The sequence below is a fragment of the Myxocyprinus asiaticus genome, chromosome 33 (genome assembly GCF_019703515.2).
Source record: "Myxocyprinus asiaticus isolate MX2 ecotype Aquarium Trade chromosome 33, UBuf_Myxa_2, whole genome shotgun sequence".
Lineage (NCBI taxonomy): Eukaryota > Metazoa > Chordata > Actinopteri > Cypriniformes > Catostomidae > Myxocyprinus > Myxocyprinus asiaticus.
Window position 1 is genome coordinate 13,431,707 of NC_059376.1, and position 26,884 is coordinate 13,458,590.

General features: G+C 39.0%; 1 protein-coding gene across 2 annotated transcripts in view; it reads right to left on the reverse strand.

Moving 5' to 3' along the window:
* Positions 1-3,140: 3,140 nt before the first annotated feature.
* LOC127424303 (proprotein convertase subtilisin/kexin type 5-like) overlaps positions 3,141-26,884 on the reverse strand; it is a 56,577-nt gene continuing 32,833 nt past the window's right edge. Inside the window, exons 9-21 of one of the 2 annotated variants that reach the window (XM_051669356.1) lie at positions 23,241-23,341; positions 16,411-16,514; positions 14,621-14,738; positions 14,351-14,539; positions 13,849-13,985; positions 13,644-13,769; positions 13,452-13,554; positions 12,030-12,223; positions 10,270-10,369; positions 8,417-8,520; positions 6,740-6,878; positions 6,382-6,497; positions 3,141-4,505 (exon numbers count right to left, since the gene is read on the reverse strand). In XM_051669356.1, the coding sequence (XP_051525316.1) occupies positions 4,399-4,505; positions 6,382-6,497; positions 6,740-6,878; positions 8,417-8,520; positions 10,270-10,369; positions 12,030-12,223; positions 13,452-13,554; positions 13,644-13,769; positions 13,849-13,985; positions 14,351-14,539; positions 14,621-14,738; positions 16,411-16,514; positions 23,241-23,341 (1,638 nt within the window). In that variant the 3' untranslated portion in view covers positions 3,141-4,398. Of the gene's footprint in view, positions 4,515-6,381; positions 6,498-6,739; positions 6,879-8,416; positions 8,521-10,269; positions 10,370-12,029; positions 12,224-13,451; positions 13,555-13,643; positions 13,770-13,848; positions 13,986-14,350; positions 14,540-14,620; positions 14,739-16,410; positions 16,515-23,240; positions 23,342-26,884 lie in introns of both variants that reach the window. The other variant, XM_051669355.1, reaches the window with a different exon arrangement.

Consider the following 26,884-nt stretch of genomic DNA (forward strand, 5'->3'; position numbering starts at 1 on the left):
AGAGTCCAAAGGTTGTCTATTAAGTCTCAATACCAGGTGTAAATGGGGTCTATGATAATTTGCTTTTAGAAGATGACATTCTAAATATGACTGAGGTACCTCCTTAAATGTAAGCTTGGGATTTTGTTTGCCTGTTCTGTCATCCGGCAGATGAAAAGTACAGCAAAAGCCGCATATTTTGAGGTACCATTCATGTGTGAAGAACAAACATGTGACCTAACAGTAGTCCTCGGCTTCGGAAGCATCACTAAATGGTGTTACCATGTATTTTCCACAGGTAACTTGGTAGTTGCCTATCTGGGAGCTGCAAATATTCAAAACATTTTCCTTCTAAAGGAAACAGCCACAGGTCAAAACTAGGGGTTGCACATATATTGTCTCTTAAAAAAATAATTCACCCAAAAATGAAAATTCTCTCATCGTTTACTCACTTTCATGCCATCCCAGATGTATATGACTTTCTTTCTTCAGCAGAACACAAACAAAGATTTTTAAAAGTATATTTCAGCTCTGTAGGTCCATACAATGCAAGTCAACAGGGTCTGAAACTTAGAAGCTCCAAATATCACACAAAGGCAGCATAAAAGTAATCCATACGACTCTTACCTAAACTCTTATCTACTTACTCATATCACTTCAGCAGACATGGATTTAACCACTAGAGTTGTATGTTTTTCTTTTACACTGCCTTTGTAAGCTTTTTGGAGCTTAAAAGCTTTGGTCACCATTCACTTGCATTGTGTGGCCCTACAGAGCTGAAATATTCTTTAAAATTCTTTAGTTGCGTTTTACAGAAGAAAGAAAGTAATTCACATCTGGGATGGCATGAAAGTAAATAAATGACAAGGAGAATTTTCAATTATGGGTGAATTTTTTTGTCACCATCTACAAGTGCTTGTGGCTTCCCCAACACTTACGACTTGAAATTTGCTTGGTCAAATGCTGAATTGTTCTCTTTGAAACAAGGGCCTTTTGTAAGGAAATAAGGGGAGGTTGAAAGCATTCTCATACCAGTTCACTGCAAGAATTAGACACTAAACATGTCTTAATGTAAAAAAAAAATGAAATAATAATAAGAAATAACAATCATCATCAAATTGTTTCTTAAATCATCAGAGGTAAGTGGAGAATAGTAGTAGTTGTATAACATAGCATCTAAATGAGTAACAATAGTAGTCTTGTTTAATCTCTCTGGAGTCTTTTTATTTTAAAGTTCATTAATAAAAAGATCAGTAAACCAATTGTTTTGTCCAGTCTTCTCTATACGATAAAAGATTTTTCTTGGCCCTGGCTACAAAAACTCTTCATCTAGACTAGCCGTTCATGGCAGCTGGCTAAAAAAAACAGAAATATAAAATAATTTTAAAAACCTCAAATGAACCATTTTTACCCCTTATTTCAAATGAACGTGGGTGCAAAATATATTTTAAGGTTAATAGTGATAAAAATACATATATACATTAAGAAAAAACATTGCCAGAACAGAGTAAATGCAACACATTTGAACATAGACTGATTTATGTAATCCTATATAACATTAGTTATGTCATGTTGCATGTAGAGTTCACAGAAAACGTATGATCATACTACAACTTTGTTTGTGACATGAATACACAAATTATCATGAGGCGGGTGGACAGTCCCATCCCCAAAACACAACTCATTTGAACTATGACCATTTATAAATCTTTTTTCATAAATAAAAGGCTATGTCATCTTAAACCACATCATTCATAAATAAGACATCGAAATCCCTTTAACATTGAAAAAAGTGGATAGGTCAAACATGTCCTTAATGAATGTAGAAGTCTAATTTGTGTTGTGAAGTACTATTAGTAGAACAAAACACATAACCTTGTTTCTGACCTAGATCCCCCTCAAGTATTTTTTTCTTCCCAGGATACTGCAATAAGGACATAAATGTAGCTGAAGTCATCAATAAAATATGAACAAGGAAGAAACCTTTTTAAAGTTCAATTGACAAATATTTGTTGTACCCAGGTTTGCGTCAATGGATCCAGGAAACAAATGTGAACTCAAACTGGTAGAGTCCAAACAATTCCACTACATCAATAGCACCAGTTATGTCTGCAATAAAAGCTTATTTTTAGTGAATAATAGCATTACACATTATAATTCATCTTAACCAACTACCATAAAGACCCAGAATAATGAACTATTTTAGGTGCCCATTAAGGTTGATTAAGATGCAGCAGTTTAAATTTTAATTTGCACTATGAATCAGAGCCTGAAATTCCAGATAAGAGTGTTTTTAAGGCTGAACAGACAGTATAAAACAGGTGCATGGCTCATATGTTAGATCATTGTAATACTTAAAGGGATAGTTCACCCAAAAATGATAATACTCCCATTATTTACTCACCCTCATGATATCCCAGATGTGCATGACTTTCTTTCTTCACCAGAACACATTTGAAGAAAAATAGAAAAATATCTTAGCTCAGTAGGTCCTTAAAAATGTAAGTGAATGGAGATTTCTCTTTTAAAGCTCCAAAAATCACAGACAGTCAGCACGAACTTCATCCAAACCACTCCAGTGGTTTATGTCTTCTAAAGCGACACGATCACTTTTGGTGTGAAAAAGATATAAAGTACTTTTTTAAACTCTAAATCATGCTTCGCATTTGCATTTGAAACATGTGAGAACTGAGGCACGTGCGTCACAGCTGGAAGAGCAGCACTGTTTACAAGTGAGAAGGAGGAACACTGTCCAGAAGCTTTGTTGGTTTTGGTTTAGATCTGTATTTATCTGTTTCTTTACTCACAATGGTGTGTTTGTGTGCTTATCCTGGATGTCTCAACCAAGTGAAGAACGTGAGATTACCTTGGTATCGATGGCAACGCAAATACGTCACACGAGAGACCGCTTGGACTCCACCCTCTCGTGAAGCTTACCAAAAGCGTTGGATTATAGTTAAAAAGTACTTAAATATTGATCTTTTTCACACCAAAAGCGATCGTGTCGCTTTAGAAGACATTAATTTAACAGCTGGTGTCGTATGGATGATGTTTATGCCGACTCTCTGTGATTTTTGGAGCTTCAAAAAGAAATCTCCATTCTCTTGCATTTTAAGGACCAACTGAGCTGAGCTATTGTTCTATTTTTCCTCAAATGTGTTCTGGTGAAGAAAGAAAGACATACATGCCTGAGATATCATGAGGGTGAGTAAATAATGAGAGAGTTTTCATTTTTGGGTGAACTCCCTTAAATTGTTAGATCATTGTAATACTGAATGTCCTGCTTTTAACACTGTTGATGCTTATCTACCTGAAAATACACTAAAAGATTACAAAAAAAAACCTTTTTATATACTGGATTAAAATTGTATTTTATAGTTGGTTTATGAAATAATGTTATGCAAATAAAATAATGCATGTGGATGGATTTAAAAAAAAAAAAAGGGATACTGCAAACATTTTGAGGGTATATCATGATGGCCTGGCAAAACATGAAGAATGCTTCGTACCCCATCTTAAGCACCACATGTAATTGCATCATCAACTTTAGCCTTTTTTTTTTTTTTTTTACACACACACCTGGTACAGTTAAGTTTAGATTTCAATAAACTATGTTTGCACTTATGCAATAATGCTGAAAAACACTCACGCGCGCACACACACACACACAAACCACGTTACGAGATTTGAGCCTGAGGTGAAGAATTTTTTTACCTGACGTGACAGCAATCAAACTACATCTCCATGCATTTTATCTTGCTATGCCTTAGCCGCATTGCTGTAACTGGCAGGTCATTAGCGTTAGTAAAACAGCCAACTTTCAGCCAATAAGACGTCCAAGTTGTGCTTCTATAGTAACAAATGCCTGTGTTTCAGGACATCCGTTTTGTACCTTGTACCTCCAGAGTTATTTTTTAGTTTTACTGCTGAGAAGGATGAGTGAAAGTGTACTCCTCCCTTTGCTCATAGATGTCTTGCTGCAACTCTTTAATGTTCTCCGAGAGAGATTTATTCAGAATATGCACAAACTGGCTTTGATCATTTTTATCATACTTAAAACTTGTGGAAAAATTCAAGAAACGCTGGCTTCGACACCAGACTCACTCAGCATATCTTTCCAAATTGGACCCAAAACAAAAAAAAGGTAAAAAAATTTGGCATCCATGCTTTGGTCACAAAATACTGACATGTATGATTTGTTGTTTATTACTGATCGCAGTCGCACCACCCTGACAGTTTCTCTCACCACAAACACACAGACACAGACACAGACACACACACCCACACACACAGAGATAAAGGTAGGTTTGTTGTAGTTCTGGCATCGAGAAACCTCACAGTGCAGTCCCATATTGAAGGTTCTCGACTGGAATATAAATTAGCGGAATGTGAGCGGCAAGTGGGACCGGAAAAGATCCTTCAGCCCTTTAGAGAACACGTTCTACAGCAAAGCTGCTGCAGAACCTTCCTCTGGCACAGATTGTTCTTTTTTACAAGCACACAGAAACTTCCCTCAGCCCACGATTCTTCATTTGCTTTCCACAGAGCAGGAAGAGGAGAGAGGAGCAGAGAGACAGCACGCGATTGGTCGGCAGACAGGAAATGGTGCAGATCAGGACACAGCGAGATGTGATGCAAATGTCGTTTTTTGTTATAGATCCAGTTGATTGTTGGAAGGAGGAGGAAATCCAAATGTGATTGGAATCCAGGATGGAAAGATTTGAAGAAAAGATCATTGGGAAGAAAAGGAAAACACACATTTAGAAAGTGATCAGAGAAATTTGTAGCCCATACTGATGTTTAAAACATTCCCAAAAATGCACTTGGGTCACCATTTCAGACTTGTCAATTATGAATCATAGGCCAATACAATCACATGTAGTTTTGGGAATAAATTGATAAACATGAACATGAAACATGAAATTTTACTTCTGTAATCTGGAATATTTTATTCTGAGTGAAACAGAACATTCAATGAGACAAAATGTAGGGCGATATTTGATTTCATCCATCAGGAATTGATCGGTTTATGAAAAGTGGCCGTTATATAACAGAATCGATGCAAGAAAGGGTTTGTTGAATTTAAAGCTGCAGGGTGTAATTTCTGCACCACTAGTGGCATCATCGAGAACTGCAAAAATACTGACCGTTTCCAAACAGGTTTTCCCCTTGATTGCTATTAGTAAAAAAAACAGATAATCCCGCCCTAAACTCATGCCATTGGTTGGGCCAATTTTGCTAGGTCAAGCCTCTAAAAAAGGCAATGTTTTGAAATCACAATGTTTAAACTGAGGAAATCAACATACGCATGGCATACTTGTACTCTGCAATTTAAGATGAGATAAGAAAGTCTTTTAACAAGGGCTGTCAATCGCTAAAAAAATGTAAACCGATTTAATTACATGACATGTCGATTAATGAATCGGATTAATCGCAATTATTCGCATACATCATTAGTTAGCGAGAAACACCCCCAAATACAGATAATTTATATAAATAATGCATAATAATTCAAATATTTATGAAAAAATTGGGCCTAAAATAAATATATATTATGGATTGAAATACAGTTTGAAAAAAACTGCATTATTGTGGCAGATGAATAAAGCATTGATTAGACAATACAAAAAGTGACTTAAGAACTTCATAGGCCTATATTGTTTGTTTTATTCTCATACTGAACAAGCCTACAGTTGACAGTAATTTGTTTTGTATTGAGTTCGTCACTGTGTGCAGTTCTCACAGTATGTGTTCTTGCGTTCCATGTGCACTATTTTTAATTGTCGTTCAATGTACATGTGCGTGTCTTAGACGGACGTGTTTGGCACGTCTCACTGGTATTCAGCATCATAAACGGCACATTTTTAGGATGCTGTGTCAAGTTAAAAGTAGTGAAAACTTTGAAAATCGTGTCTCAAGATTGCTGTATTCTGTTACGCTTCACCTTCCTGTCGTGCTTCCTCAGTGAGCAGTTCTCACCTCAACAGGTGGCAGCACGCCTCAGTAAACCTCACAAGCAGTGCTGCCACCTATTGATGCAATGTACTTCAAGCTTGAATTGCTCCAATGAAAGGAATCCGTACTATTATAATGGAATTTACACGCGTCATAAAGTGGACATGGTTAATTGAGTACATTTTTTAACATGTTATTGTTTTTATAAAATTAAAATCACACTAAATAAGACAGCCCTAATTTTAGCATAAAAAAAATGACACATAGCAGCTTTAAAGAGCAACATCAGAAAATGCAACCATAAAATCATGATTTAATCCTATGCAATAACTAAAATACTTTGTAGAAATATAAAAGATGCAGATCAGAAATGGAAGGGGAAAAAAACACAACATTAACAAAACGTGGCACACAAAAAAGAAGCAAGAATGAATATACGGTACTCACCATCTTTACAGATGGTGCTGACGACACACACACCGTTTTCCAGGTTATAGCCGTTTACACACGTGCTACAGTTCCTCTCCCCGGCCCCTGTGCAGGCGTAACAGGTAGGATCACACCTGGAAGCAGAATCACACCAGTCACAATTCAGATCCTCACTCTCATAATGTTCAACTTTTTACTTCTTTGGAACACAAAAGGAGATGTTAGGCAGAATGTTTGGGACTGATAGCTTCAAATATGCTGAAGTCATACAGGTTTGGAACAACATGAAGGTGAGTAAATTATGTCAGAATGTTCATTTTTGGGTGAACTATCCCTTTAAGTAGTAAGATTTCATGTTTAGAAATGCAATACTGACTTTTGACAGGATTTGTAGACATCTCCATTGTCTGTCGTTTGTTCCGCCAAGTAGTATCCCACGTTGCAGCTAGAGACGCAGCGCCACTCCTCAAAGTAATAGCCCGAAGCGCACTCATTACACGCTTCCATGCCAGTTCCTGAGCACAGGGAATACCATCATGTTCCCAAAACAGAAACAGGAGATGCTAGGCTAGTAAAATCACAAATATTCTGGAATGTAAGCCGACTTGGAATGTATGCAAATACTTACAAAAGCATAATTATTATATTATTTATGCTATGAAATTCTGAATAAAGGGTTTCCTCCAAGTATGCTCAGAATCTAATAGGCCATTAGAAGAAATGTATAACCTACCAGAAGCCAAATAACATCTCTTGTAAAGAACAAATATTAAAGAGGACATATCATGTAAAACATGGGCTCTTTTGAAATAACAAGTGCTTGGTGTACTATGTAGACATACTCCAATCACAGCAAAGGTCTTGTCTATCTAGTCTAGAAAGAAGCCTTAAAGGTACAGTAGCAAAAACTGTCAAAGAACAGTTCATTTCTAAGTATGTGAGAGCGGAGGAAAAACTAAATTACGACGGCTTTTGGTGCAAGAGACCTTAACTAACTTTTCAAGTGATTTTGTTTTTTTTTGTTTTTGTTTTTTAAAAGAGTCGAAAGTGTAGTATATAGCCCCATTAAGAGTAATTGAAGTTCCTGCTTGTCTGGTTAGCTTTTCTTAAAGTATTGATCCCATAAAGACAGACAATCTGGCATAAAATCAGAGCTAACAACAGTAACTGTGTTGAATAAACTACATCCAAAAACAAAGCACTGGCTGTACTAAAAAGCCATTGTTATTAGCCTCAATTTCTGGATATTGGAGAGAACAGTGTTGACGTAATAATCTCAGAAGGCACCTCACAGTTGTCAATGACATCATTTTCAAATTAATCAAATTGTGCATCCATTGTGCACATTTTGCCTATGATGATTATAGTCACTTGTCATTGTTGGAAGCACTTTCGGACTAAATGTGCCAACCAATAAGGGCATAGATCATTTTTAAAAAGCTAAATGTAATACTGTACCTAATCAGTGTCCCCTTCAGAATTTAGAAGAAAAAGAAAGAACCTACTTGTAAATGAATTATATGATCACAAAAAGCATGCTTTTAATTAAGAAGTTCAAACTAGGGGGCCTGGGTAGCTCAGCAAGTATTTACGCTGACTATCACCCCTGGAATCGCGAGTTCGAATCCAGGGTGTGCTGAGTGACTCCAGCCATGTCTCCTAAGCAACCAAATTGGCCCGGTTGCTAGGGAGGGTAGAGTCACATGGGGTAACCTCCTCATGGTCGCAATTAGTGGCTCTCGCTCTCAATTGGGCGCGTGGTAAGTGGAGAGTAGCATGAGCCTCCACATGCTGTGAGTCTCTGTAGTGTCATGCACAGCGAGCCACGTGATAAGATGCACGGATTGACGGTCTCAGAAACGGAGGCAACTGAGACTTGTCCTCTGCCACCAGGATTGAGGTGAGTAACCGCGCCACCACGAGGACCTACTAAGTAGTGGGAATTGGCCATTCCAAATTGGGAGAAAAGGGGATAAAAAAAAAGAAAGAAAAAGAAAAAAAAAGAAGCAACTGTAAACCTAGAAAATAAATGTCCTTTAATACAGGTGTTTACCTGCACAGGTGGCACAAGTCGAGTGGCACTTCTCACATGCCCGTCTGTGCCCATTATAATAGGTCCCATATTCACAGCTCAACTGGCACTTATTCCCCTGTAGACTAGCAGGAATAGAAAGACAAAAGGAAAGAAAGGAGGAGACATAAAAAGAAAGACAATTATTCAAAGGGGTCCAACGATTAAAGGTATAGTTCACCAAAACATTTAAATTCTCTCATCAATTTCTCTCCCTCATGCCATCCCATATGTGTATGACTTACTTTCTTCTGCTGAACTCAAATTAAGATTTTTAGAAGAATATTTCAGCTCTGTAGGTCCATACAATGCAAGTGAATGGGTGCCAAAATTCTGAAGCTCCAAAAATCACACAAGTCAGCATAAAAGTAATCCATAAGACTCCAGTGGTTAAATTAATATCTTTAGTAGCGATATGATAGATGTGGGTGAGAAACAGATCATTTTCACATTCTTCATGCATACACCCCCTGCTGGCCACAGAGAAGAATTTCTAGCAAAAAGGACTTAAATATTGATCTATTCCTTACACACGCCTAGTGTTTCGCTTCAGAAGACATTAATTAATCCACTGGATTCATATTACTCTGGCACCCATTCACTTGCATTGTATGGACCTACAGAGCTTAGATATTCTTCTAAAAAGCATAATTTGTGGTATGCACGAAGAATTCGAATAGCCAAAAACAAAATAATTTGAACTCTTAAGAGAGAAGAGCATTAGGAGGGCTGTTTGAAAATGGAGATTTCAGAAGACATGGATTTAACCACTGGAGTCATATGGATTACTTTAATGCTGCCTTTATATGCTTTTTTAAGCTTCAAAGTTTTGGACTCTGTTGACTCGCAATGTATGGACCTACAGAGCTGAAATATTCTTTTAAAGTCTTTGTTTATGTTCTGCAGAAGAAAGAAAGTCAAACATCTCTAATGGCATGAGGGTAAGAAAATGATGAGAATTTTCATTTTTGGGTGAATTGTTCCTTAAGCTAATATTGTCAGTGCTAAGGTATTTATTAAAGGTGAAGTGTTTAATTTCTGCGAGCATCACCAAACTGAATCGCAAGAATATTGACAAATGTTTTCCAAATGTTTTCTCCACACACTTCCCCAAATTCCATTGATCAGACAAACAGATATAAAAAATGTACCACTTCAAATGGCTTACTTAAGAGTTATAGTCATGTCTGTTTGGACAGTGGCATTCCAAAAAAGGTTCCCTTAAAATAGCAATGAATATGAATAATTACAAAGACAGCAATTTTACTCTGAAGACAAGAGAGAGAGTGCAGGTAGAAGATTTTGTTCGCCTGGCCACACTTTTTCATACTTGCTGTAGTCTAAACAAGTCTGAAAAGATCAACACAGATGGATTAAAGTCCACATGAGAGGGTGAAAAACCTTTACGGTAGATTCAGAGAAGCCCTGGAACATATTTCAAAAGCATTCACAGAAAACAGCTGCCACGCATTACGCCATATTTTGTGCCATGACCTGTTTTTCTTTTCTCTCTCTCTGTTTTTCCACCTCACTCTGTGTCTCTCTTTTTTTCTTTAACGTTAAAGATTGGAGTAGGAAAAGCCCAAGTAGAATCGCTCACTAGAGACTGTATTTCAACATACACTTGAACCTACAGTAAGAGCTTGACAACATGTATAACAGAATGTTTCCAGCAATATTTCAACGTTTAGCCAACGTGGCCTTACCTTGACAGCTCTCGACATAGAACTAGAAAAATACCGTCTGAGAGTCCACGATTCAGACTATATTTCAGTCCAAATCTTGGCAAAAGAATCATTGTCATCGTTGTAATATAAAGAATGTGAGTGAATTACCTGAGCCCAATCTTGCATTCTGTGCAGATGTTGGCCGAGGTGCATTTCCTACAGTTCTCGCTGCATTTCCGGCACATGTTGGAGTCTGCAGCAGAACTTGCTGCACAAGGATACAACACAATTAATGCCATTCAAAGGGTAGTTCACCCAAAAATATTCTGACATCATTTACTCACCCTTATGTCATTACAAACCCGTTTGACTTTTCTTTCGTCTGCAAAGTTGCATCACACCAGGTTTGACGTCAATGACGGCAAATTCGTACCTGAACGTGACATGCAAGTAGTCATATGGATTACTTTTATATTACTTATAAGAGTGCTTTTTGTCCTTTTTTTCCCACCGTTCTTCCCCATTTAATTTTGTTGTATAGAAAGGAACACTTGCGACCTTCAGCTGAACTCCTTTTAGATTTTATGAAATAAAACAAGTCACAAAGGATTGGAACAACATCAGAGTGAGTAAATCATGACTGAATCTTCGTTTTTGGGTGAAATAACCTTTCAACTGACGAAGCTCAATATCTGCCTGCTTGTGATTTGTTTAACATAAAGACAATCATGTAAATAGATGTGGCCGAGAAATGTGGCATCAAACCTAATAACTAAAATCTGATGAAGATCATTTAATGCCGAGGGAAAGAGCTTGTACTTCTTTAAGACCCCATGAAATCACTTGACTAGCACAGTTTTCTGTCCGCTGTTGACATATTAGGGTACAACGGGGCTAAAGGCTCCTCAGGGTATAAGGCTCCTTTGATTTTATTTTCTCCCAAAACACTAAATAGCAACAAAAACTACCAGAACACTTTCCTAACATTGTCACTATACACTAGGACATTTTCATGTTCCAGGAGATCTTTGCATGTGGTGTCTAAAGGTTGATTTTGAGGCAATTTGATCTAATTTTTATTACTTTTTAAAATGTATGTAGCTATTGAAAATCCCTGAAATTAACATATTTCTTTTGAGACAAAATACTTATCATTTTCAGTTTTGTTTAAGGTCATTAAACCAAACATTTTCAATAAATGTCCAAAAGTGAAAGGATAGTATGGGGTAAAAAGCCCCACTGTTGCAGGGGCTAAAGGCCCTTATTAAACACATTGTTTTTCTTAAGTGGGGCGAATAGATTTGTTATGAAAAATGTTCAAAGTGGGCTCACATTGACTCATCCATTCATAATAGAGATCAGTTTGTTTATAGAGATGTAATAAAATGCCAAATGTGTTTATAATTAACAGGAAATGGTTGACTTTTTCTGAAGTAGTTATTTTGAGTAAGCATCATCTTAATTTGTTACTCAAAAAAGCATCTTGGTGTCTCAAAATTATTTGCATTAGTTGACAGGTTTACACATATAATTGTTGCTCCATCAATATTCAATAAAAATAAATCTATTTTCTTTTTACCTTGATACATTTTGTGACCAGAAAAAAAGCAAAATTTTCCTAAGGGGTGCCTTTAGCCCCGTTGTACCCTACCTATTAAAACAGAAAGTTTGAGTGGGGACACATTAAAAGGCTTCTCCTTTTTTGTTTTTTTAAATGGCAACAGGGTTTGGTTGCAGGTGGTTTTAGATTGGACAAAAATGTGTGCAGTGCGACATGAGAAATCAATATTTTTGGCCCGTTTTCTCAGGAGTGAAAGACTGTCAAATTTAAATGCGTTTGATTTCATGGGGTCTTTAAAATGTAGTAAAAAAATCCCCATCTTCATCCAGTCATTATGTAAGGTTTACTGGAGTGCACATGGACTTGCCAAGGTCCAGGTAGAATCCATCAGGACAGGCGCTGACGCAGGTGTTTGCTCCCTCCAGCAGGTACAGCCCTGGCCGGCAGGTGGAACACTGATCACTGCGGCTGCCAACACAAGACTCACACAACGGAGAGCACTTCTTACAGCGCTTCTTATCGTCCCGGAAAAACCCAGACGGACACTCAGGCACACATGTCCTGAGAGACAGAGAGACAGAAAGAGCCGCATGAGAGCAGAAAATTCCAAATCTGGCAGCCATGAAGAAACACTTTCACCAGGACACAAAGTCAAAACTTGGAGTCTGTGAAAGCCATCAGCTGCAGATGTGAGCATGGATTGTGTAACTGGGTTTGGAAGAGAGAACACAATGCATAATGTATTTAAGACACGCACACACACAGACATGCAGTGCCGTTGTGTTTATACAGAACTTAATGAATCTGAAACCCCATTGTCTCCAAGTAAAATGAAGTACAAGAGATATTTGAAAACAAATATTTTAAGCAATACCTTTCCCACATACAAACAAAAACGTTCTAAATTCTTCAACCAATTAAAATAAGTGAAAAATATAATCTCTATCTATAACCATACCAAAGTTAGCTTGGTCAAGTGTCAAATAATAAATCTCGCTCACTCTCCTTGCAGCATTATTGCAATTACTTTTTTACTCTCATGTTTTGTTGAGATTGACTTTTATGTTTGGGGCCTCAGAGATCCTGATGACGTAGGCCTGTGTGTAAAAAGCAATATAAAAACTTATAGTGAAGATTTATAGTGAAAAAGGAGTTACATTTTGGTCTGTTCTAATCTAAAATCGATTAGATCGCTTCAGAAGACAGTGATTAAACCACTGGAGTCTTATGGATTACTTTTATGCTGCCTTTATGTGCCTTTTGGAACTTCAAAGTTCTGGCCACCATTCACTTGCATTGTATGCATTTTCTAAAAAATCTTCATTTGTGTTCTGCAGAAGAAAGAAAGTCATACACATCTCTGATGGCATGAGGGGGAGTAAAAGATTTTTTGGGTTCATTTTTGGGTGAACTACTCCTTTAAGAACCGCTCAGACCTTTTCTTGCACTAAAATAAGCTAGAAGCAGCACAAAAAACAAAACAGATTGCAGGCTTCTCTGTTTTGTTTTTTATTTTTTTTATAAAGCCCCGACTTGCATTGTATGGACATCAGGCCCCGGCTTCACTGCGTTCTTAAAAATTGTTGCTCTTTTTAACTTAACAGCACCTTAAAAACTTGGCACTCCTACGTGAGATGCTGAAAAAAAACAGTGAGAAGTGGCGCAACGGTCAAAGACGTCTGCATGTTTACATGGAAAAACTATTAAAAACAGAACAGACACACACAAAAACACATTCAGTGAGAACGGACCTTTAAGCTTGATTGATTTTATAAAAAAAACTGTATACCTGATGTTGTTCTTGAACTTGAGGAAGTAGTGCAGACAGGTGATGCACTGCTGGGGCCCGGGGCCCTCACAGCCATTCTCACCACACTCTGGGTGGCAGGGGCCTTACATGAGAAAACAGAAGCTTACGTGCTCAGAGGGTTTACACAGATACTCAATGATGTGTAGAATAAAACAATAAAACAACACTTACCACTGTACTCCTCACCGTACTCGTCCTCAGGCTGAGGCTCGGCCAATGAGCGAGGCTTGTCACTTCGAAATGAGTAGGGGTGCACGGAGGTGCCATAAAGCACCAGCGACCACTCTTTCAGCTTGCCTGGAACAATTACGAGTCAATGCGTGAGTGCTGAAATCCAGCACTTTAAAGGGTTATGAACGCTGTTATGGGGAACTACCTGGGGCTTTCTGGCTCCTGAGTTGGGAGGGAGAGTCGTAGATCTCTAGTATCCAATCTCCAGTGGCTTTCTCTCCCCAGCAGTGAGTGGTCATGAATTCCCAGTTCTTAAAGCCCTCCATTGAGTGATCGAACAGCCTGTAACAACACTAATTTGATTCAAGATTTCTATGATTTTACATGCTTGGAAAACACAACTGTAAAAAAGGTTTTCCAAGACAATGGGAACCCAATTAACTAATAGACTATATCTAATATACTGACATTTTTAACACCTAACAGCGCAAAATACATGACTTATATAGTTTTATAACAATATTTTCATTTTGCAAAAAATCTAAATTCCACCTTGAATTTCTCTGAATTATGTTGGGATTCACCAGAAAAAAACAAGACAATTCATTATAACAGTTTAACACTATTAAAACAAAGTACCACAGTACGCAGTATCCACTTTAAAAAAGCAAGTTGTTTTATTTGTAAACAGTGACTAATCATTTTACCTGTTGGCGAGCAGCTGTGACTTTGTCCCTGATGGCGAGGTTAGGTTGATTGAGAGGTCTCCACGTCGTGGATGCGTAATTGTTATACGAACAACCACGTGCTCCAGATAAATAACATGATGGTTTGCATTATCCGTGCAGCCCGTTGCCTTGTACACGGACCGAACGACATGCTCTGGACGGATGGTTCTACAGAAAAAAAAATAGTTTTATTTTAAGATGCTACAATTTATAATATAACTTGGTGGTCTATTATGGGCTGGGCAGAACCTGATTTGTTTATCTGCATTCTCAACACAGATGTGCTGAGCAGGAACCTGTTTCCAGCGCTCTGCTTCTTTCACCATGGCCTCTGCATCCATCAGCCCAAAGCCATACAGGTGACTGACTGTAAGAATATGTACAACTTAACTGTTCAACAGAAAATAACAACATATATACAGATTTGGATTTGCTATAAAGATAAAAACTACAGTGAATCAAGATCATGCAACAATTTTCAATGTTATAAATGGGAACATGAACTGCTAGTCTGGAAATATTCAGTAAATTGCTGTATTCATTGTATTGTAAGTATTGCAAGTAAGTATCGCCCCCTACTGGGCAGGGAGGAGAATTTATAGTAAAAAAAAGACTTAAATATTGATCTGTTTCTCACCCACACCCATCATGTCGCTTCAGAAGATATAGTTTTAACACCTGGAGACGTATGGATTACTTTTATGCTGATTTTATGTGCTTTTTGGCTTCAAAATGTTGGTACCCATTGACTTGCATTGTATGGACATACAGAGCTCAAATATTCTTCAAAAATCTTCGTTTGTGTTTAGCAGAAGAAAGAATGTCTTTCACGGATGGCATGAGGGTGATTAAATGAGAGAATTCTCATTTTTGGGTGAACTATCCCTTTAATGGTTTGTCACAGCTACACCCTGTGCTATGCACATAAAACACATATTTTAGAGAACTATTTAAAGGTCAAATTGGGCCATTGTCTGTTCCAGAATGGGTTTGGGTGATGTATAATTTCCCTCTATCTACACAAGTTTGGAGTTAGTGTAATACCATAGCAATCAAACAACTACAGTGAGTAGCCAACAACAGTTCAACCAAAAATCAACGCAAAATTAGTAGATTTCAATGATCATTAATCATTATAATACTTGGCTTTTGACTCAGCTATACTTGGCTCGCTCTGACGTAAACTACTTTAATTTTTCCAAATTACTCTTGTTATTAATCATTATTCACCCTAAGCTTTCACCTTGATGATAGTACACCAACTGTACAGATTTCAGACGTAACTACAGCTACAGTATGTTACTGTACACTGTTACAGTACACTACATTCCAATATTATAATTTTTTCCATTATTGTGAAAGAAATACATTCAAAAGTGATGCTATTATCAGAAACAGTTGCCTTCTATTACAGTCCTGAAAAAGATTACACTTTATTTATACTAAACCTTCACCTAAATTCAGTTCATGCATCAACAAGTAATAGATTGGCTATTTATAGACTGATTCATAAATTTCAAAACAGGCATGTTTTGTCTAAAGGCAAGCCCACTAGGTGAGCATCAACACTGACAGACAGCTCGTCAATGATCTAGAAACAAAACCTTGCTTACATGGCACGAAGTATAATTTGGAAAATTTGTATCTGGTCACATTCCTTTTCAACTAATAGTGATTACCATTCATCACTTATAACATGACAGACTTATTAAAAATTAAGTGTGGAATTTTTTTTTTTATGTCACCACACTTTCTCCTATCCCATCTTAATATGTAGAGACAATTACAAGTAAACCATTTTTGGTTTAAGTAAACCAGAAAAGAGTAAAAACTGCGGCGCTTTTAAAACATTCCTCTTGACCAGCCTGACACAGCAACACTGGCTCAACTATTAGCGTCAGTTCTGGGTGGGAATATGTGTTGCATCGACCAGTTGAAGACCAAAACTTCTGCTATAATAATTTTTTTTATTATTTTTGGGTAAACTCTGTTTCTCAAACATACAACTTTGCATATAGTGGATGAAAAAAGGCTGTTACCATTATAACCAGCTGCATTGGTTTTCCAATCAGGGGCACTGAGGTGACCGGCACGAGACGTCTTCACAATAATGTGCTGCACGTCTCTCCACGTCAGGAAAGGACTGCAAGAGAATCAGAAATAAGAGACTCAATTAAAGAAGATCTACAACACTAGGGCTGTGCAAATACAATCATATATCGATAATATCACAGTACTTTTTCTCAGAATATTATATCAATACTTTAGAACCCTGTATGGATATTTTTATTTATCTATTTGTGTATTCATATCATGTCCTGCAGTTCAATAATGAATAATCAGGTAGTCTAAATAAACAAACTCTGAGAGTGGCGTTTATCAGTGCAGTCAGAGCAGTTTCTATGAGGCATGAGAGAGAATGAAACTGATCCCGCAGATTCACTCTTTAGCTTATGGAAATGCTCTTTCTTCCTCATGAGTTTGGCACAGTTTCAAACGCGATCCAACCATGTCATCGTGATGCATGGCAATATATTGGATCATGAGGTAGTTGGCCATACCCAGCCCTACGCAATGGTGTGATTAAACAAATGACTGTTAAAAATCCAACTCATTCATACTATAATGTTCTATTATTATAATCCAATTATATTATCTTGTCCATTAATTTTTATAATTTATATATATTTCCATCCAGGCTGTAGTTCTCAAAGTCTCATGGGCCACCCCCTCTCTCACATACTACAATGTACAGAGTAAGTTCAAACATCAAACTAAAGAGTTGCCACGTGTCCTGAAAAAAATCCAACCAATCCAACTCTATTTAGGTCAATACATTTTGCAGGGAATATGCAGTCACATGGCAGCCATATGCAGATGGATTTCCTTAAAATTTCCTGTGAACATAGACACAGCTGAAACTGATGGGCCGTGTGCCACTCACTACACAGCTTTGCACGTGCACCTTTCACATCAACAAAACAGTGAAAAACAAGACTGTTCTTTCTACTGCAAAACATTTTGTTAAAAACACTGCATACAATGCATATAAAGTAAAATGTATATTTATAGAAGAACATGCAATTGCAAACTCAGCATGACTGCTTTCTATAGTATGAGTCAGATTATACCACAAGACTCCCTAGAAGTTTGCCATGTTCTCACATACGAGGAAAAAGACTTCAAGCAAAGTCTCCATCTCTAGGAAATCCTGCCATTTTAAAGGGGATATAACAAAGAAAAACAGGATTTTTCTTGTTCTTTTTCCTTGCTCTTTTAGCACATTAATAAAACAGGTTAATGTGCTATATAGACAACGTAACTTTCACAACACAAAACTTCCTCTCAATTTTTGAACCAAAGCTTGAAATATGTGCCATGAGCACATTAACACATGACCACATACACATCATTGCCTGTTTAGCATTTATCAACACTGCCTGTCCTGATGAATGACAGCGTGAACTACGCCAGTATGTGGAGGTTAGCCAATCATAACAGAGGACATTTACATTTGGAAGTCTTGGGTTGCTTTCACACTAGCACTTATGGTGCGCACCAGAGTTCGAATGACGTCAGAGTTTGGTTCATTTGGGTGGTGTGAACGCTGTTTTCCAAACTCAGGTGCGAACCACACCCAAGTCCACTTGAGAAGGTGATCTGGGATACGGTTCATGCGATCTCCGGTGCGGTTCGCTGCTAATACGAACGCAAACGTGCCAAATCGCAGAAGTGAACCCTTATTGATGACATATAATTCACGTCTTTGCAGGCTCCCGATCGCAATTATTATGGTTTAATTAATTTCTCATTCCAGCTTGTGTCCAAATAAATCACCGTCAGAGAGCAGCTCACATTCTTCACTCTTGCAACACATCTGCGGGCTCGCGGCAGACAAATGCTAATATTCTTCACATCATTGCACATTCAATGCATCCGTAGCAGACAAACATATTTGTCGTTTTGTGCATGTAAAGTTTTTGTAGTAAATCCAAAGAGATGAATACTTCAATAACACACCGAAACTGATGTCTTCTTGAGTTGTTTTCTAGTTACAGTAGTAAACAGCTGCCGCTTGTACTCGCGTTGATGACGTAATCAGATAGCGGTTCGGACCCAAAAAATATGATGTGAACAGAGATCAGCGGGGGCAGGGGGGAGGAAACAAACTCTGGTTCGGTCCAAGTAATCGAACCAAGTGTGAAAGCACCCTTAAAGGTACAGTAGTAAAAGCATTCAGTTTAAATCTAAGGAAGCTTTTTTATTTCAAGTGTGAGGCTCTGTTCCAAAATCTAGCAACCTGCCTAAGCAGGGAGCATTTTAAGACATCAAAGGCATACTCTTCGAATACAGACTGTTCCAAAAGGCAAGACACTTTACTTAGGCAAAATGTTAAGACAGCATTGCAATGCTTTCCTCATAAAGACGTCAATCACCACAAGCTCAGTGAAACAATCCATCCAAGATGACAAATGAAGGGAGAGAAAATTAAATCAATATATATTATATATTCAATTAAATCGCATAAGTATGAGATTTTTCATAAGATTTTTTTTCCAGTATGCTTATACTGCTTTTTACTTTTACAGTCTCAAAGTAAATGTGTGAAGCCGCTCGTACGCTAAAACGGCACATTTTATGAGCATCACGCGCTGTGATTGTTGTAGTTGATGACAGAGGAAAGCGCACATTCACTGTGAAGTGCGCAGCACCTGCAGGCTATTTATGCTATTAAATCGCAGCATTTTGCGCTTTAATAATGGAGGGATTTCAACAAAAAAAACTAAAAAAACATGAAGCAATATTTACTTGTGTAGCATATTACCTATTCTTTGATGGTATCGAAATTGGTATCGAGAATAGTGAAATTTTACTGGTTTTGGTACTGACTACTGAAATTTTGGTATCATGACCCCAGCGATTGGGTAATATTTTACCCAATGTTTGTGTGTGCTATTTAAAGGGATAATCTACAGTCACCCAATCATTAGCACAAAATAAACCCTGAAGGGTGGCAATGACCAACAGACTGTACAATATCCTGCTTATTACACAGCTACTTAACAAATAATTAAATGGCATGAAATAATTTTTTGAGCTGAAATTACATTTTTATGTGGGAAGAAGGATATTGCAAAGACATCCAGAAATGTCTTGGTCACTGATGTAACCTCTATTCCCTGATGGAGGGAACGAGACATTTTGTCGATGTAGTGACACTAGGGGTTCAATCTTGAGAGCCCCAATCACCTTTCCTTAAAACAGAAAAGGCCAATGAGAATTGGCGAGTGGAATTTTCATGCCAATCTCCGCCCCAGACATACGGATATAAAAGGAGATGGCGTGCACCACTCATTCAGATTTATGCTGAGGAGCCGATAGAGAGTCCTGGCCATGTCAGCGGCCGGTTCAGTGCCGTGGCAGGAGGGACACAATGTCTCGTTCCCTCCATCAGGGAACAGAGGTTACATCAGTAACCAAGACATTCCCTGTCTGTCACTCACTCGATGTTGTGTCGATGTAGTGACACTAGGGTTTCCTATAGGAAATGCCGCAGGCGCTGAACCGTGTCACGAGGTACGGAAGAGTGGACACGGGCAAGCCACTGCGTGCCTCTTAGCGAGCGCTCGACCACGTCATGACCTTCCAGCAAGTTAGGTAAGGCATCTCCCTAGTCCCGTTAAGAGGGGAGGAGGCACTTACCCAAGTAGGCTGCCGGCGGTGCCTTTCCTGATTTGTGGTCAAGCAATTTCCAGCCGAGCACTTTCTAGAATAACACTGGGAAGTGCTCTTCCCTCTCCAGGAGGAGGAGCACTACGGAGACCACATCCTACCGGAGGGAGGTTAACATGTGGAGAATACCTCGCATGGACTTACCAACGGGGAAGTTCACATATGGAATGATACCACCGGAGGACCCTATCTACAGAGAGGGTACGCAGCAACAGTGGCCGAGGCAGAGAAAGCTCTGGCGAGGGGAAACACAGGGTTCACCTAAGGGGAAACCGAACAGTGGAAACTCATTATACGGGATTACCAAAGGGGAATCACCACGCATTGAGCACTGAACCCGAGCACACGGGCTCACCTGAAAAGGGGCATACCATGAGTACTGGGCCTGGTGCCGTTACTCCTCCACCGAGTTCGTCACCGAACAGTGCTTAAGAATTAAAGAGGTGTCCGTGGTTCACCGGATACGGGGCACTGTTGTGGACAAAAAGGCGCACATTATCACCTTTGAAAAAGGGGAAAGGCACAATGCAAGTGGTACATCCAACCGGCCGCCCGGTCTACCTGCCGTTACCACATAACACTCGGGTCAAAACGGGTCTATGCGTAGGTTATAAAACCTCGCAAAGGTATTGGGTGTAGCCCAACCCGCAGCTCTGCATATGTCTGCTAGAGAGGCCCCCCTTGCCAGTGCCCAGGAGGATGCAACACCTCTAGTGGAGTGCGCCCGGACTCCCAAGGGGAACGGCAAGTCCTGAGATTGGTATGCAAGAGAAATGGCATCCACAATCCAATGGGCTAGCCTCTGATTGGAGAGAGCTTTCCCCTCCTGCTGTCCTCCAAAACAGACAAAGAGCTGCTCCGAGCATCTAAAGCTCTGTGTGCGGTCCAGATAGATGCACAGAGCGTGAACTGGACACAGCAACAACAAGGCCGGGTCTTCCTCCACTGGAGGGAGCACTTGCACGTTCACCACCTGGTCCCAAAAAGGAGTGGTGGAAACTCTGGGCATGTAACCGGGCCGGGGTCTCAAGATCAAGTGTGAGTGTCCCCCACCCTCTTGAAGGAAGTGAGTGCCACCAGGAGGGCCGTCTTCAGAGACAAAGTGCTGAGCTCGGCCTGCTCCAGGGGCTCAAAGGGGGCTCTCTATAGGGCAGGTAGGAGCACAGAAAGATCCCAAGAGGGAATCAGGTGCGGTCTAGGAGGATTCAACCTCAACGCACCCTTGAGGAACCTGTTGATCAGGACGCGCTGTCTTGAGGGTCTCTCGTCCAGTGTATCGTGGTAAGCTGCTATGGCAGCCACGTACACTTTTAGGGTAGAGGGAGACAGCCGTCTCTCCAGCCCTTCCTGAAGGAAAGACAGCACAGACCCGACGGCGCATCTCTGTGGGTCTTCCTCACGGGAAGAACACCAGTTCGCGAAGAGATGCCTCTTCAAGGCATACAACCACCTTGTAGACCCGCTAGGTCTTCTGCATCCCGTCCAGGAGCCAGACATGAAGATTCCAGAGGTCTGGCCACGGGTGCAGGAGCTTGCCCTGCCCCCGAGTGTGAAGGTCCTGCCTCAGGGGAATGCGCCAGGGAGGTGCTACTGCCAGGAGCATCAGATCCGAGAACCAAGTCCGGTTGGGCCAGTACGGTGCAAAAAAAAATAGGACTTGCTGCTCGTCCTCCCTGACTTTGCACAGAGTCTGTGCAATGAGGCTCACTGGAGGAAACACATACTTGCGCAGCCCCCGAGGCCAGCTGTGCGCCAAGGGGGCAGTGAGAGGACTCTTGGGAGGCGAACAGGTCTACCCGCGCCTCCCCGAAGCTCTCCCAAATTAGCTGGACTACGTGGGGGGGGTCTCCACCCCCTGCGAAGCGTTACCTGCCGTGAGAGCACATCCACTGCACGGTTGAGGATGCCCGGAAGGTGAGTGGCTCGCAGAGATTTCAACGTCTGCTGACTCCAGAGGTGGCGGCGGTGGGCTAGTTGCGACATGCAACGCAACTAGCCAGCAATACCGCCAGCAACTCTAAGCAGTTGATGTGCCAAAGGAGTCGGAGCCCCGTCCAGAGCCCCGAGACTGCCTGCCCATTGCACACAGCGCCCCAGCTCCAGTTTGAGGCATCTGTTGTAACCACGACACGCCTTGAGACCTGCTCTAGACCTGCACAACACTCAACCATGCGAGGGTGACCACTGATATGCAGCGTAAGAATCCAGCAGCATAGCGAAATATGAGAGGACGAACACAACATGCATTCGGCTCCAAAGAAAAATCTGAATGAGTGGTGCACGCCATCTCCTTTTATATCCGTATGTCCGGGGCGGAGAGTGGCATGCAAATTCCACTCACCAATTCTCATTCTATTTTCTATTTTAAGCAAAGGTGATTGGGGCTCTCAAGATCGAACCCCTAGTGTCACTAAATCTACACAACGTCGAGTGAGTGACAGAGAGGGAACAGCTGAATTCCTCCTTCAGTTTGCATTGGAGCTCTGCAGGTTTTCATATTGCAAAAAAGACCGTCTGACTGATCATTATTCCACTTATTACAAGACTACTTGCCAAATAAATAAGTAAATGGACATGATGTATTGATTTGGGCTGAAATTATTTTATTAGCTTACATGTAGATCACAAAGTGTTACAAGAAGTCGAAAAAATGGTGGTGAAATATCACTTCATCCCTTAATGTGTGATCATTTTTCAAAAATTTCAAACCACTCAATGCCGCGATTGACCAGTCAAGAGTATCAAGAGTATTTTGGAGCGTCATGTAATAAGCATTTTTATGCTTTTTAGAATGTTGTGTCATTAGCTTAGCAACACACTAACATCAAACTCTTGAAATCAATTGTTGGTTAAGGCTGCTATGCGCTACAGTAAGTGCATGATACAACTAGCATTCCTCAGGCTGAGTTGCTGCAGACTATGTATAGTGCTCCATATCAGTCACTTATGAGGTTTCATTGAGGTTAGAATACTGCCTAAGAAGATAGCATAAGACAGCAAGTCAGCTCACTACATTTTGGAAAAAGAGCATGCGAAAGTGTTACATGAAACTAAATTACATCCGTTTCTGATGTAAGAAACACTGACTAACATTATTATTATAGGGTTTAGTGATGGGGTAATCTCAGTATCTTACTTTGCCTCCAGTGCAAGAGCGATGATCCCTGCTGCCATTGGCGCTGATGCTGATGTTCCAGTATGACTGTCTGTGCAACGCTGCCGCAGATCTGTTGTGATCTAACAAGAAACAAAGAGAGAAAGAAAGGCAGAAAAATGTAATAGAATTGTGTGTGTTAGCTCCAAATGTGTTTAAGCTATGAATAAATTGCCTCATGAACTGACACCATCTACACTGCAAGCAAGTAACAGGACACGAAACAAGAACACCCGTTATAAACAGCTGTCTACACTGCAAGCATGTGATGCCTTGATTTAACGGAAGTGTTCTCATTTTGAAGAAGGGGTGTGAGGGGTCCTGTGTTTATTGTCAGTGGTTAATAAGTAGGGCTTGTATTGCCAGCCACCTCACAGAACGATACGTATCACGATACATGTATATATCACAATATCATGGATCGATTTCCTTGTGATTCACATGCTCTCAAATTTATTCCAATAAATACTGGTATATTTCAGTTGTCCATTTTGCTTACAAATTAAAGAAATTCTCTCTCAGTTAATGTTTTTTTATCAGTAGTTTTTCAGCACTTTGGTCACAATTTAGCTTTTAAAAATATAAAAACTGTAATGCATTCCATCAATAAATATGATTGCATGAAAAATTGCATATGTGTGTATATATATATATGTGTGTGTGTGTGTGTGTGTATGTTTATAGTTTAGATGCCTAATTTGTTCTATTTACAAGTATTTACATCAATATGTCGAACACGTGCTAAAAACCAGTACAGTCTCTTTAAGGACAGGGACTTTAACGTGAATGGAGTCGAATGCCCGATTAGAATAAAATATTTATTTTTGTCTGTTTTTTTTTTTTATCAACATCTAAAATGTAAAGAATGTAAAGGAATTATAAGAGACATTATCAATGATAAATGGATTACCTGGATCTCATCTTTGGACACACATTTCAAGGCAAACCAAACTTTTACTCTCAACACACTGTGAATTGATGCTGAACTCGGTGCTGAACTGGTGAGTGAAATCTGAAATATTACCAGGCAGTTGCTAATTACATACATTTTAAGTCACGTATACAAGTGATATACTCTCATTGTAAAGTGCTGCGCACAGAGTGAAAGATCGCTTTTGGGATTTAAGAATCAATATCGATATAGTCAAATGAAGATTGCAGTTATTTGTTATAGTGTGAGACCTTTTAGCTAACTACATGCTGCTGAAAAAGTTCTAGTTAGGTGTTGATTAGGTTGAACAGGTTGATTAGCTGAACCCCATTATGAATGCAGTTTCACAGATTTGGGGATTTAGTAACTAAGGGGGCAAATACTTTTTCACACAGGCCCAGTTCGTATTAGATAACTTTTTTGCTTCAATAAATAACATTATCATTTAAAACCTGTATTTTGTGTTTACTCAGATTACCTTTGTTTTATGTTAAATTTTGTTTGAATTTTTGAAACAATTTAGTATGAGAAAACAGAAGAAATCAGGATGGGAGACAATACCTTTTTTACAGCACTGTATATTATGATTAAATAATTATATTTCAATAATTATAAATATAATATGTATTATAAAATGATCAATTCAGTTATTATAAGCTTGAATTTCTCCAATGATAAGAATATTCCTTTTTACGCTCCGGGGACATGATTTATTGCATAATTTTTTTTAACGCATTCTTTTTAATATAATTAATCATACTGAATTAACACATTAAATCGACAGCCCTATTAAAAATGCAAGACATTATTCCATTTGCTCTCTTTGAGAATTTAGTTGCTTGATTTCTTGAGGACGTGCTTCGACAGTGGTGCTTTTGACTCAGATATACTGTATCCGGCATGTTTCTGAGATTAAGAGAAACATCATAGGGAGATGCGTTCCCAAAAAAATTTCAGTCATGGCACCATTTGAGAATTCACAAAATCTTGTGGCAATCATGTGCTGACTTACATTTATATTGTTGTTCTTGTCAAATACCATTAAAATACTTTAACAGGTTAAAAGGATAGTTCAGCCAAAAATGAAAATTCTCTGATCATTTACTCGCCCTAATGCCATTCCAGATGTGTATGACTTTCTTTCTCCTGCAAAACAAAAACGAAGATTTTTAAAACAATATTTCAGCTCTGTAGGTCCATACAATGCAAGTGAATGGTGACCAGAACTTTGAAGCTCCAAAATCCAAATAAAGGCAGTATAAAGTAAGCCATAAGACTCCATGTCTTTAGAAGCAATATGATAAGTGTGGGTGAGAACATCAATATTCAAGTCCTTTTTTTACTGTAAATCTACACTTTCACTTTCACATTCAGCCACCTGCTGGTGGGGCTGGTCAAACGTGAAGATTGATAGTAAAAAAAGGACTTAAATATTGATCTGTTTCTCACCCACACCTATCATATCACTTCTGAAGACATTAATTTAATCACTGGAGTCTTATGGATTACTCTTATGGTGACTTTATGTCCTTTTCGGACCTTCACCATTCACTTGCATTGTATGGACCTTCAGAGCTTCTTCTAAAAATCTTCATTTGTGTCCAGCAGAAGAAAGGAAGTCATACACATCTGGGATGGTAAGAGGGTGAGTAAATGATGAGCAAATTTTCATTTTTGGGTGAACTATCCCTTTGATTACTCAACCATATATTGTTCAAAGCCCATAAGAATTTCTATCTTTGGTAGTACACAAAAGGAGATGTTAGGCTGAATGTTAATCCCCATCATCATTCACTTCCATTCATCTTTATACCATACAATGAAAGTGAATGGTGACTGAGACTAACATTCAGCCTAACATTTCCTTTAGAGTTCCACCAGATGAAAGAAAGCCATATGGGTATGCAAAGGTGAGTGTCAACTATCCCTTCAAAAGTTCAATGATATTCCTTTAAGTCAATGCACTCCAGTTTAAAGTCGAAATAAAATGCAGTGAAAATTAACAGATGAAATCCTGAAAGAATAATACGTATAATAAAGATAGACAATAAGATGGCATTTTGAATGTTATGCATGTATATTATTAATAATACAGTATTTACATTACTTAAGTCAGTGCACAGGCCTACTTATTATTAAAATGATTGATTCACAAGGCAGATAAACACCTGTATAGGTCAGATGGAGATGAGAGATGTTTCAGGTGTTTAACACGATAATGAAGTAGTCTGTTTTAAACATTTCTTCACCCTGCAGCTGTTCTGGTAGCATTACATATTACATATTCATATTCTACATATTCTGTGGTGGTTGGGGCAAATGCCCAGCCATGGAAATTGCGAGGGTGTTGCAGCAACATGATTTTCTTGTGACTAATATGTAGAGTAATAAAAATCTATCATTATATCAATTAGTTCAATAGAAATTTTAGTAGTCATAGTAAATTGTAGTAGTAAATAAGACAAATAGCAATAAATTACTTACACCAGTGCTGCTAATAGCGTACAGCCCTGTTCTAAGACACAATGGAAATGCTTACCTTAGCAAAGACGACTAATTAAAATCTCAAATGAATTACCTAAAAACTATAGCAGACATCAAAGAGAAGTGCTAATGTCTGTAGCACTGGGCTCCAGTTTGTTAATGTGTATTGCGAAAGGAGTTGAAAGCCAATGTGGAATTTCACATGTCACTC